Raw genomic sequence first — 13,611 nt, forward strand, 5'->3', positions numbered from 1 at the left:
GCAGTAGGCAGGCTCACTTTGCACCTTTAGTTTTTTGTTTTGTTTTTGTTTTTAAATATATGAGTAGATACTGGTTGTTGCAAAGAGGAAGTTAACCTGAAGTAACCTAAAAATGTAAAGAACTGAATGTCCCCAGGAAATGAAGACAGTAACTTGAGAACCAAGTTTGCATATATTACCTGAAGTGAGGTCACTAGGAAATTGGTTTAATTATAATATCAAGTTTTGAAATATCAGGTCCACCTGGCTGACTTTGAAATGATTTCCCCAGCTGTTAGCTCAGCAGTCCCTCCCTGCACACCAACTCCACCCAGCCTGTTGTTAGCCGTTGAAGTGGTGATTGAAATGCATTAGATTGCCCGAGAAATCTAATCTTTGGACTTGCTGCATTTGCTGTAAAATATCAGTTTAGGTTTAATAACTTTGAATCTGCTTCCAGTACCCCCAGATTTTCTCATCTGTTTCAAATTCACATTCTTCACTTGGTTGGGTGCAGAATGGTGCTTCTCGCTGATTGGGGTAGAGTGTGTTCTGTGAACATCTTTGCTAGGATGCTCTGGGATTCCAAAGGCATGATTCAGACACTTGAGCCTGTGTCAGTCCCTATCCTTAGGTCCTGGCAGGCTCCGTGTTCCATTCCAGCTGAGCCTTTGCTGGAGTAATTACCCACATGGAGTCTTCAAGCCAAACAATTGTTTGTACTGAGATAGTCTCACTGTTTGGCTCCTAATGAAATAATCTCTTTCCTGCCCTCAATGAAAGCAGCTATTTTTTGTGTCCTCCCTCCCCTATTCAGAGAAGCCATGTCTCATCCACCACTCTTCCAGCTTATTCATAAATGCTTTAAGCAGGGTCTTTGTGTAAAGGAAATTGGCTAGAGTTGAAATATCATAGGCTAACCAGGAGACAAGGAGCATTAAGGACACCCTTTCCCTTGACTTTCTATTTAGGGTATTTAAATTACCTTTGTGTGATTTTCTGTAATGAGTGATCTAAAACTTAAATCCACATAAGCAAAATACTCATACTAGGTTTTTAAAAAGTATACTAAATTAGGCCGGGCGCAGTGGCTCATGCCTGTAATCCCAGCACGTTGGGAGGCCGAGGCGGGTGCATCACTAGGTCAGGAGATCGAGTGAAACCCTGCCGTCTCTACTAAAAATACAAAAAATTAGCTGGGTATGGTGGCATGCACCTGTAGTCCCAGATACTTGGGAGACTGAAGCAAGAGAATAGCTTGAACCCGGGAGGCAGAGGTTGCAGTGAGCCGAGATCACACCACTGCACTCCAGCCTGGGTGACAGAGCGTGAATCCATCTCAAAAAAAAAAAAGTATACTAAATTAGTATACTTTTATTGTTGTTGTTACCTAAAGGAGCTCTCAAAAATAAAAGCTGTCCAGGTGTGGTAGCACATGCCTGTAGTCCCAGCTACTCGAGAAGCTGAGGTGGAAGGATTGCTTGAGCATAGGAGATTGAGGCTGCACTGCACTCTAGCTTGGGCAACAAAGCAAGACCCTATCTTAGAAGAACAAACAAATCCAACAATAGAACAACCACAAATGAGTGAGTGCAGCAGGAGAGGCAGCAGAGTGCTGTGGGAGTTGGAATAGGAAGGAGAAAAGGCTTCATGGGGAAAGTGGGCAGAGCAAGATTTGCACAAAAAGATATTTTGCAAATAGAGGAAATAGGCCCTGTAAAGCTATTTGTGAGAGACTGTAAGTTGATCAACAAAGTGTAAGTAGTTCTTCTAACTTTTTTTTTTTTTTTTTGAGAGAGTCTTGCTCTGTCACCCAGGCCGGAGTGCAGTGGCTCAATCTTGGCTCACTGCAACCTCCGCCTCCCAGGTTCAAGCGATTCTCCTGCCTCAACCTCCCGAATAGTTAGAATTACAGGCGTGAGCCACAATGCCTGGCTAATTTTTGTATTTTTAGTAGAAATGGGGTTTCAGCATGTTGGCCAGGCTCGTCTTGAACCCCTGACCGCAGGTGATCCACTGGCCTTAGCATCCCAAAGTGCTGGGATTACAGGCGTGAGGCACTGTGCCCGGCCTGTTCTAACCCTTCTAAGGAGTATTTGCGTGAACAGAATCAATGAGTTTCTTCAGATTAACGTCTGACAATAGTCTAAGTGGTCTCCATTTTCTGATTCACCCTTTTTTCCAATTCCAAGTTGCCATTATCCATGTAATTGGCTCTAAAGAGAGCAAGCAAATCTATCTTTTCCAGCAGTTTCAGTCATAGATTTTTAGCTGGCTCTCTTTATCATTTGTAACTGAGTTCATTCATATGTTCATTTTCAAGAATTTTTTCCTTCAGTTCCAGAATTCTTTGCTTCCATCCTGTGGTTTCTTGGGAGCACAGTTCTAAGCTTTCTTAAGATAAGTGTTTCAATCACACCATCTACCATTTGCCTCAGAAGTTGTTCTCCTCTTGTGCAGTGTGTTTAGGTGTTTGGGGCACCAATCACTAGGGATTGGAAGGATTTTGATGAATCTTCAAGTAACCATGTCTTGAAGGTTAGCCATCATCAGTTCACTCCATGAAATGAAAACTTAAGGGGGTCCACTTTTGCTCTTTTTGGAAGAAGTCTATTGTCCTCAAAGGAAGAGGTGGACCCGTTCAGATTTTTAAGTTTTGTCTTATTCAGTGTTTGTAACATCAAGGGACTGGCCTCTAACGGAAGCAACTGGGGACTTCATTGGCTTATGCAATCAGTCTCATCTCACTGACTTTACAAGGTTCTTCAATACTGGCAGAAAATCTCTTGGCTAGGTCTTTCTCCCTCCTTAAAATGTGTTGGCTCTTTACTATAAAAACAATCATAGCAGCACATACCAGAATCTCCTAGGGAAACCCCCAAAGACTTGGGCCTTGTCTCAGCTCTCAGACATTACCACCAAGAGAACTGCATAGCTTCCCCAGGACCTACTGGAAAGAATTCTTTTTTATGACGATATAATTGACAGATGAAAATTGTATATGTTTACAGTATACAATGTGGTGTTTTGATATATGTGTACATTGATTTTTGTGGCAGTCAGGAGGTCCTCTAGTTGGAACAGGGACTCACCACACCCAAGAGTCCTTCTGTCTGTATCCCATCCCCAAATCAGAAAAAGGCCTGTGGGTCTCTGCGGGTAGTATTCACTCTCTCAGACTTCTCTGTGAGTCAGGAACATGACAAGTGGCATCTATACACAGTTTTAAGAGGAAGTGATGTCATTGTTGGTGTATAGAAGTGAGAAGAGGAGTAATGAGAATTAAAGACCCAGATCACGGGAGAATTTAAGCCATACTTAGAAGTTTGGAGTTCAGATGATGGTGGGGGGTCCAGTGACATAGCTTTGAATGGGGTGATGACATTATCAGAACATATGTTGGCAGAATGTCCTTTTCAAAGCCAACAAAGTCCAAACTAGGATCTCATTCTTTCCCTCCTGAAGTCACCTGGGGAATTGAGTTGATAATAATGATACAGGATGACTGATTGATAGTTCTTTATTCCCAGAAACATCACCTAAGTATACACTAGGTACCTTCCACTGCTGGGAGAGACAACAAGGAAGAGTCACAGTAAATCCCTACCTGTTAATAATAAACCAATGGCCAGGCCCAGTGGCTCATGCCTGTAATCCCAGTACTTTGGGAGGCCAAGGTGGGAAGATCACTTGAGCCCAAGAGTTCAAAACCAGTCTGGGCAACATAGCAAGACCTCAACTCTACAAAATAATAATAATAATAATAATAATAATAATAATAAAAACCAAGAAAGTAAGATTAATGTGGAGCCAAATTTACTGAAAGTCAATTGCCTTCCCTTCAACCTTTTCGGAGTAGTTTAATGAATTTTTGAGATACAGTTACTATCTTTTAGAAGAGGTAGATTTGAGATAATCTGGTTAAGGTATATTGACTTGTCAGAGAGGTATATTGACTTGTCTAAAGTCACACAGGAAATTAGTGCTGTAGTTTAGATAATCCGTATCTTTAGCTCTGTAGATAAGAAGGGCCAGTTAAATAACATGAGAAAGATGAAGAGTGCCTCCTTCCTGTCTCCTAGTAGACCTCAGTCTGCTTTCCTGTTGATTTCTTTGTGTTACAGGCTTTAATGTTTTTTGAGAAAAGCCATTTTAAGTTAACTGCTGAATTAGTTTTAGATGTAGATTGACTAATCATTTCATTAGTGAGTACTTAGCAGTGTTCTACTTCCCTTAACGTCCTTTTTCTGGTTACCCGGTAGGAAGATAATGTTGCTTTGCTTCATCTCCGTTGATAATCACAGCAGTCTGTCTAATTGCTATGTCTGTTCTATCATTGAGCTCCTGGATTAAGTTGGTTCAGCGGGCTTGTATTTTGGTTGAGTATATAAGTGGCTGCTCTCTTCTGCTAGAATCTCCAAACCTCCATCTTTATCTTGCATACTTTGATATATTATATAAGTATGAGGGGAGTAAAAAGCAGCACCAGGATATCAAAATGGTAGGAAGACAGATTCATGGGACTCCGTATAAGGAAGGCCTCTCTAATAGTCAGTGCCGTCTAATAGACAAACCGACTCCCTTTTGAAATGGTACATAACTGACTTAGCATTGGACAAGCCAAGTGATCACCCCTAGAAGGAGGCTGCATTCAGTGGGAGGCTGGACCCAAGAGGACTTCTAAAGTCCTTTCCACCTCTGATTTTCTAATTTTAAATTTCTTGGTGTAGGATTTACCTTTATTCTCTAACCAGTCTCAGACATGTTTTAATTTCCTTTGTCTCAGACATTTTTAAGCTTAACTTACGCTCTTTTTTCAACTGTACAAATGTGGACAGTGTTTCTTTTTGACAAACGGAAACAACGTTGTTGCAAGATGGCCCAGATGGAAAGCGACTTCTCCTGCAAGTGTTCTGAAAGCAGAGGTTGATTGCGTAAGCCTTTATTTTGGTCTCATGGTTCCTTAAAATGTTTATACTTACAGAAGTTCAAAGTTACTGTTATTGTTATTTTGGAATAAGGAACTTGATGAACTCTCTTTTGTGTAGATGAAAACATAGAGGTAAACATACCTCTCAGCAGCCCTACATAATTTTTCCAAGATCCCACTGGTGTTCCTGTGTATTCTTCCTTTTCAGTGAATCAGAGAATGGAGGGATATAATGAGTGGAACTGAGGTAACTGGCACTAGATCTGTTCTTAAAACAAATACTGCTGCTTTTTTTACTTTGACTTCCAAATTTTGGGTCAGAGTTAATGACAAGCTCTGTCACGTAGAATTAATCTCTTATAAAATCCGAGTTTGTTGATTTAGGTTTTTCCTTATGTGTATGTTGCATTTAACCAGTTTTCAGTGCCTAGTGTAGGCTCCATGAACCGAATTTGATTCCGTGTTTTAGGTTCCTCCAGGCCTAACATCTTCATAGATTGTTTATTTCATTTTACGTTTTCAGGACCATTGAACGGTAAGCAGAAAGGGACCTAAAAATTACTGCAAATTATCTACCGTAGTAGTAGGACTGTAGTAGTAGAAAGAACTGTAGGGCTCATTGTTCACCCAATTCACCACATGGGGATCATTTCTCTACCATCCCTGAGAACTGATTACCAAGCCTCTGTCTGAACACTGCACTAACTGAGATTTTACAATTTCTGGATATGCTGCATTGGTTTTTACACAACCTTAGTTGTTAGAAAATTTTTCCCCAGAGGGTGCTAAAATCAACTTCTACTCCTTGGTGCCAGTTCTGCTTTTGAAGCCTTTCCAAAGTAACCTAATCCGTTTTCTGCGTTATAGCTATCCTTTAAGGCATTTGAAAACTTCTCCCTTCATTCTGCAAAACAGGAAAAATATGTACATTTATGTTGCTTATGATGAATTCATTTAACACACATTTATTGTGTACCATCTTCTGTTTGCTAGCATTGTGTCAAGTGTTTGGGATAAATGATGAAGGAACATGGTCATTGCCTTCCAGAGCTCATAGTCTATTTAGGACAAGAGAGACCTGTGAGCAACTCGAACAAGATATTAAGTATTAGAAGAACAAAGCATACCCTGGGCTATTAGCAATAGAGAAAGTTAGGGTTTATTCCATTGGAGGGCGTCACAGATGAACTGGATTTTTAAGTTTGTCAAGCAGGGAATGAGGGAGAAAGCCATTCCAGGTAGAAAGAATGGTGTAGTCAAAGAGATTTGAGTGTGCTGCGTATTTCTGAATTATGACTTCCTCAGCATGTGTAAAGTACAAGGCTCTCAACAGACTTTATATATATCATGTTAAGGAGTTTCAACTTATCCTGCAGCCGGTAAGGGGCCCTGGATGCTTACGTTGTTTTGTTTTTACGATATCTGTACAGGTTTTTCCCATTGCAAAATTAATAGAAAGCTCATTGCAAACAATTCAGAGAGGATATATAGAGAAGAAAATAAATGTTTCACAACCCTATTATCCAGATATAGTAATAATTTACATATATTCTAGATTTTTTTTCTGTGCATACCTGTACATTTATTCTTTTTTTTTTTTTTGACAAGGTCTCACTCTGTTCCCTAGGATGGAGTGCCATGGTGCAATCATAGCTCATTGCAACCTTGAATCCTTGGGCTCAAGCCGTACTCCCACCTCAGCCTCCCAAGTAGCTAGGACTACAGAGGCATGCCATCACACCCAGCTCATTTATTCATATTTTAAACAAAAATGGAATTGTTTCATGTATACTCTTTTAATACTGGATTTTTAAAATTACTATATCATGGAGATACTTTTGTATGAAATAGAGGCTCCAAAATTTTTCCCCGTTAAATGGTGATACCATAAGTCCTTAATGTAACCTACTGATGTTTCTAATTTTCATAAAGATGTAATAATGAACATTCTTAACATATTTCTTTGTGTACTTGACCTGTTTTTTCCCTGATGAATTCTTACAAGTGGGGTCAAAGGATTTACTTAGTTCTTTTGTTTTTTTGAGATACGGTGTCAATATGTTGCCCAGGCTGGCCTCAAACTCCTGGGCTCAAGTGATCCTCCAACCTCAGCCTCCTGAATAGCTGGGACTACAGACATGTGCCACTGCACCTAGCATACTTAGTTTTAATTAATCTTTAAACAAATGTTGCTTCCCTGCTATGTTCAAGGAACCATGGTATGCCGTGAGTATATGATAGTGAATGTCACAGGTCTGGTGTCAGCTCTTGTGGCACGCATAATTTAGTGGGAAAGAAATCTTAAACAATCAAATAATTAGACAGTAACAAAATGTGGTATGATTTAGAAAAAGTAAAGGGTGGCCAGGCACAGTGGCTCACTCCTGTAATCTCAGTGCTTTGGGAGGCCAAAGTAGGAAAATTACTTGAGGCCAGGAGTTCAAGACCAGCCTGGGCAACATAGTGAGACCCTGTCTCTTTTTTATTTCATTTATTTATTTTTATTTTTATTTTTTTTCAGACAGAGCCTTGCTCTGTTGCCCAGGCTGGAGTGCAGTGGTGGGATCTCGGCTCACTGCAACCTCCACCTCCTGGGCTCATGTGATTCTCCTGCTTTAGCCTCCCAAGTAGCTGGGACTACAGGCACGTGCCACTACGTGTGGCTAATTTTTTTTTTTTTTTTTTTTTTTTTTTTTTTTTTTTTTGTATTTTTAGTAGAGATGAAGTTTCACCATGTTGGCCAGGCTTGTCTCAAACTCCTGACCTCAGGTCATCTGCCCGCCTCTGCCTCCCAAAGTGTTGGGATTGCAGGCGTGAGCCACCGTGCCTGGCCCATTTCTTTTTTTTTCTTTTCTTTCTTTTTTTTTTTTCCTGACTCTTAACACCACTCAATGACCCATCTCTAAAAAATAAAAATCAGCTGAGCATGGTGGCTTATGCATCTAGTCCCAGCTACTTGGGAGACTGAGGTGGGAGGACTGCCTGAGCCTGACAGCCCAAGGCTGCTGTGAGCTATGATCGCGCCACTGCACTCCAGCCTGGGTGAGAGAGCAAGACCCTGTCTCAAAAAAAAAAAAAAAATGAATGAAAGAAAGAGTAAAAGGTAAATGAAAGTTCATAACCTTTAAAAAAAAGTCCTTATCTTTTAGAGATACATGTTGAAGTATATACAGATGAAATGGTATGATATTTAGGATTTGCTTCAGAATAATCCAAGGTTGGAGTTGAGGGGCAGTGGGTGGGAGTATAGCTGAAACAAAATTGGCTAGGAGTTGATAATTGCTGAAACTCATGGTTAATTATGCTCTGCTTTTGTTTGTTTGAAATTTTCTGTAAGGTAAAAACCAAAAGAAAGGGTAGAAGAGACTTTACAGTCGGGTTTAGACTGGGGAGCCAAGGAAAGACTCCTTTGAGGAAGAAACATTTCAGCTGAGACCTCGTGATGTATAGGAGTTGGCCAGGCTGCAAGTGGCATTTGGCAGTTAGGGAAATAATTTTTTTAGGCAGCAGGAGCAGCATGTAGAAAGGCCAGCAAGCCCTGAGGAAGGAACATGTTGGTGCCTTGAGGAAATGAAAGAAGGCTGCTATCACAGGAACTGAGAGGCTGCGGAAGGAGGCATGGGCTAGACCTTTTAAGACCTTGGAAACTATGTTAAGGATTTTGTTGTTTAATCCAATAGTAATAGAAGAATTTTAAGCAGCACAATGTGGCTTTGCTTCTTTAAGAGCTCAAGTTGGCTGTTTGGTGGAGAATGGTTTTGGTTTGGGCCCAAGGGAGAAGAGAATGTAAAAGTGGAGAGAGAGCTATTAGGAGGTTATTGCAGTGGTCCAAAAGAGTCTGGTGGCTTTAGATTACAGAAATAGTGATACAGATGGAGAGAAGAGATACTGATTTGACAGATATTTTTGTCTTGGTGATGTGGGGGCTGAAGGAGAGAGGTTTCATGATGCATAATTTTCTGACTGACGCAATGGAATGGATGGAGGTGTAGTTGACTAAGATGAAGAAAAAAGGAAGAGGAGATTTTGTAGCAAGAGATTGAGAGCTTAGTTTGGAATATGCTATTCAGAAAATGTGCACCAATTTACGTATCTACCTTTGTGTATGAGACTACATGGAAGGTTTATATGTAGAGGTGTGACCTGTACAGATTTGTGTTTTAGAAAGATTATTCTGGTGGGATTCTGAAGACTAATTGCTTGTTAGTCTGTGAGCTTTTTGAATTGAGGAATCTCATCTTTATTTTCTCTGCCTTTGTATCCCCAGTACTTAGCAGGCAAATTGCTTTGCACATAGGTACACAGTAAATAATGTTAAGAGAACCAATGCTGGTCGGGCACGGTGGCTCACGCCTGTAATCCCAGCACTCTGGGAGGCCAAGGCAGGCGGATCACTAGGTCAGGAGATCGAGACCATCCTGGCTAACACGGTGAAACCCCGTCTCTACTAAAAATACAAAAACAAAATTAGCCGGGCATGGTCGCGGGCGCCTGTAGTCTCAGCTACTCGGGAGGCTGAGGCAGGAGAATGGTGTGAACCCGGGAGGTGGAGCTTGCAGTGAGCCGAGATCGCGCCACTGCACTCCAGCCTGGGCGACAGAGCGAGACTCTGTCTCAAAACAAACAAACAAACAAACAAAAGAACGTATGCTTATAGGTGAGACATGAGGAGGTCTAGGTAGAAATGGATAGATTCTGGAAAAGTTTCCAAGATAGATTCCACAGGATGTGGATGGAAGATGGGAAAGTTCTCTCCCTTCGCTTAGCCTGCCCGTTGAACTTTTTGACAGGTCCATTATGCCAGCAGGTCTAAATGTAGGTGGCCATCAATTTATCAATGTTTTTTCCTCCTCAATATTTATTTGTTTGGAACTCCATAGATTAGAACTCAATGATGTAATTATTATAATATTAATAGTAGCTTGAAGTCGTCCATCATGCTAGTTCCGCTTTTCTGTCTGCTGAGTTGTCAATCCCAGAGCCCCTCTAACCCTGGCAGCTTTGGTGGTGGAGGAAGTTTCAGCAGCAAGAGGAATTTGCAGCAGTAGTTACTCGGTATGTAGAAGCTGTCCAGACGTTGAATATAAGTTGGATATTACGTATATGCTTTTCATTTTACAAATGGAGACATAAGCCCTAGAGAAACTTGTCAAAATACAGGCAACAGGTCCATGTAAACCCAGGTTTTTCCGATACTGAGCTGGTACTTAGGACAGTTGATTTCTTGAGTGATTAACCAAATCCATCTCCATCTACTTTTCTCATTTTCCCTGATCCCTTATTGCAGAGTGATTCTATATTAGTTTTAGTATTGCTTAATGCTGCCCAAGCCTGCTCTTAGGCTCCTTTTGAATATGTTCACTTATGTGTGACCTTGTTCTTGTGTTGTGCCAATCACTACCAGTTTACATCACTTGTCTATCCTCTTTGCTTTCAAAATTGTTTGGCATATTGCCTCTTAGCATCTCTTTTCAATTTAAATTTCAAAATGGCATCTTTTATATTTTTTTCCTTGACTGCCATGACCAATGTGTATTAAACAATTGGTTTATCTCTTTTTATTGATACATAATTAGATGTACATGTTTTCAGGGTGCAAGTGATATTTTGATACATTCACATAATGTGTAATAAGCAAATCATGATAATGCTATATCCATCACCTTAAACATTGATCTTTTCTTTATGTTGGGAACATTTGAATTATTCTCTTCTACCTATTTTGAGATATATGGTAGATTATTATTTACTATAGTCACTGTACTGATTTATTGAACACTAGGTCTTATTTCTTCTAACTGTGTTTTTGTATTTTTTTTTTTTTTGAGACAGGGTCTCGCTGTATCGCCCAGGCTGGAGTGCAGTGGTGTGATCTCGGCTCATTGCAACCTCTGACTCCTGGATTCAAGCAATTCTCCTGCCTCAGCCTCCCCAGTAGCTGGGATTACAGGCGCGTGCCACCATGCCTGGCTAATTTTTTGTATTTTTAGTAGAGATGGGGTTTCACCATGTTGGCCAGGCTGGCTAACTGTATTTTTGTGCCCGTTAATCAACCTCATTTATTCTTCCATCCGCCTACCCTTCCTGGCTTCTAGAACACCAATTTACTGTCTCTTCATGAGATCCACTTTTTTTAAACTCACTGACATTTGCAGCAACATGGATGGAACTGAAACAATTGGTTTCACTTGCATTTTTGCAAGTTTACCAGATTCAAGTAGGCTGCCTTGTAGCAGCAATACCAGGTACTGTGGAATCCAAGTACCCACCACTTAGGCTGACAGCCTTGGGCCTTCTTTCTTTGCCTGTATAATGGGGGCATATGTAAGCACAAGGGCAGGGTGGGGATGTGTATCAGAGAAAGGGAACAGGTGAGGGTTTAAAAAGTGCATTTTCAAGAAATATTTTAAGAGAAATGAAGCTGCTTAAAATTTCATGTTTTCCAGAAGACTTTGAAATTGGGTCTAGGGTAAATTTCTTCTCTCTGATATTCAGTTCATTTTAGTTCTGATATTTTGGGACCAGAACTCATATTCCTTTCTAAAAAGAAGCACTCTGGCTGAGCGTGGTGGCTAACGCCTGTAATCTCAGATCTTTGAGAGGCCAAGGCGGGTGGATCACCAGAGAGGTCTGGAGTTTGAGACCAGCCTGGCCAACATGGCGAAACCCTGTCTCTACTAAAATACAAAAATTAGCGGGGCGTGGTGGCACGTGCCTATAGTCCCACCTACTCGGGAAGCTGAGGCAGGAGAGTTGCTTGAACCCAGGAGGCGGAGGTTGCAGTGAGCCGAAATCACGCCACTGCACTCCAGCCTGGGTGACAGAGCGAGACTCTGTCTCAAAAAAATAAAATTAAAATAAAATAAAAAGAAGCACTCCGTGGTGTTGCATAGAGTGTTGGTATATATTACATATATGAATGAGTTAACTGGCCCTTATCAGGAAGATGAATGGGAAGTGGGTTCTGGAAACCTCATTCTATACCACATCCTTATGTATAGTCCTCAGTCATTATTGTCCCTCTGTGTTCTAGGCACTGTGAGGTGAATGCTATTGTACACATTTTATAGATGAGGAAACTAAGGCTCAGGAAATTTAAGTATCTCTCAGAAGGTCACACAGGTAATCATTGAAGGAGCTGCGCTCAAACCTAAGTCCTACAACTGGCAGAGCGTGGTTGCTCGCGCCTGTAATCCTAGTGCTTTGGGAGGCTGACGCGAGAGGATTCTTTGAGGCCAGGAGTTCACAATCAGCCTAAGCAACATAGGGAGACCTTGTCTTTTAAAAGATTAAAAAATTAGCTGGGCATGGTGGTGCATGCCTGTAGTACCAGCTACATGGGAGGCTGAGGTGGGAGAATCGCTTGAGGCCAGGAGTTGGGAGGTTACGGTGAGTCATGATCTTGCCTCTGCATTCTAGCCTGGGCAACAGAGTGAGAGACCCTGTCTATAAAAAATAAAATGAAATAAAAGTAACTACACCGTTTCCCCATGTTTTCAGCCATATAAGTAACATTTGTCTCTTTTATTTTTCTTTTCTCTAATTTCAGAATCTTTGATGAAACATGTAGTTATTCATTAATCTAGTGGCTCAAAACTAAAAGAGACTGAGTATCTGGGATATAACTGTCACTATATTCACTGGGAAGAGGTTTCAGAAGGGATGTCAGGTAGGGATTTGGCAGGGAGAAGAGGCTCTTCTCTGGCTTTTCATGAAAATATAGTTGCCTGTGTTTCTGTACTGAGGCCTTGTCAGTGGCTTCAGAGTGACCCCAAGGCTCCAAGTCTTAGCCTTGCATTCCTCAGAAGCAAAAAGACTTTAAGTACTCTGGAGTGGGAGCTGTGACAGTGGCTTAGATGACTGGGAATTGCCTTTTCCCATCTTAAGGCCAGGAAGCAAACAGTGTAACATTTCACAGCTGACTTAATTTTTAATGAATGTGTTTGGCTTCTGACTTTGTTAGCAAACAAATACATCTTAACTTGTCTTATGAGTTCTAGACTCCGGAATCTAGAGCAAAGGAAAAATGCTTTAAGAAACATGAAATATTAACTTGGTGCCATTTTAAATCTTATATAACTTAGATCTTATTGGAGTTCCTTTATGAAAACTGTAACCTAAAATGGATATACAGCATGCTAAGAAACCCCGTTTACATCAGTTTAGGGGTTTTCATTTTGTGTTTGACGTGACACTCTCCCACCTGAAACAAGTGTGCAAATCGTTTTTGTGTTTATTAGATACATGGTGGGCCAACTATGTAAATCCATCTAGGAATGTGAAGGGACTAAATATCTTTTTAGAAGGTAGATCTGAGCTTGTGATAACAATAAGGTATTGGGATAAAATTTCAGGCAGAGAGCACCACCTGGTGGTAATAAGGAGAATGTGAGCCTTCTGTTGCAGTATTTGCCATAGTAAAGAAGTGATATCTTTGTCAAAAAATTACATTCTTATTTGTAATAATCATGAATTCAAATTTCTAAAACTAATTTTCTGCCACACGATTCTAGCATTCCTTCATTAAAACTGCTGTCAAAACCTTCAGGCTGGCCAGGCACAGTAGCTCACACCTGTAATCCCAGCACTTCGGGAGGCCGAAGTGGGAGAATTGTTTGAGGACAGGAGTTCAGGACCAGCCTGGGCAACATAGTGAGACCTAATCTCTACAGTAAATAAAAATATTAGCCAGGCAGGGTGGC

General features: G+C 40.9%; 1 protein-coding gene across 5 annotated transcripts in view; it reads left to right on the plus strand.

Moving 5' to 3' along the window:
- The window catches only part of SMAP2 (small ArfGAP2), a 48,781-nt gene that overhangs the window by 17,185 nt on the left and 17,985 nt on the right, over positions 1-13,611 (plus strand). Inside the window, exon 1 of one of the 5 annotated variants that reach the window (XM_003273325.3) lies at positions 1,491-1,717. The exons of 2 other annotated variants lie outside the window; for them this stretch is intronic. In XM_003273325.3, coding sequence (XP_003273373.1) covers positions 1,630-1,717 — 88 coding nt within the window. In that variant the 5' untranslated portion in view covers positions 1,491-1,629. Of the gene's footprint in view, positions 1-1,490; positions 1,718-9,568; positions 9,965-12,557; positions 12,579-13,611 lie in introns of those variants that run through there. 2 more of the 5 variants (XM_030823553.1, XM_030823551.1) reach the window with 2 other exon arrangements.

The sequence above is a fragment of the Nomascus leucogenys genome, chromosome 12 (assembly GCF_006542625.1).
Source record: "Nomascus leucogenys isolate Asia chromosome 12, Asia_NLE_v1, whole genome shotgun sequence".
NCBI lineage: Eukaryota > Metazoa > Chordata > Mammalia > Primates > Hylobatidae > Nomascus > Nomascus leucogenys.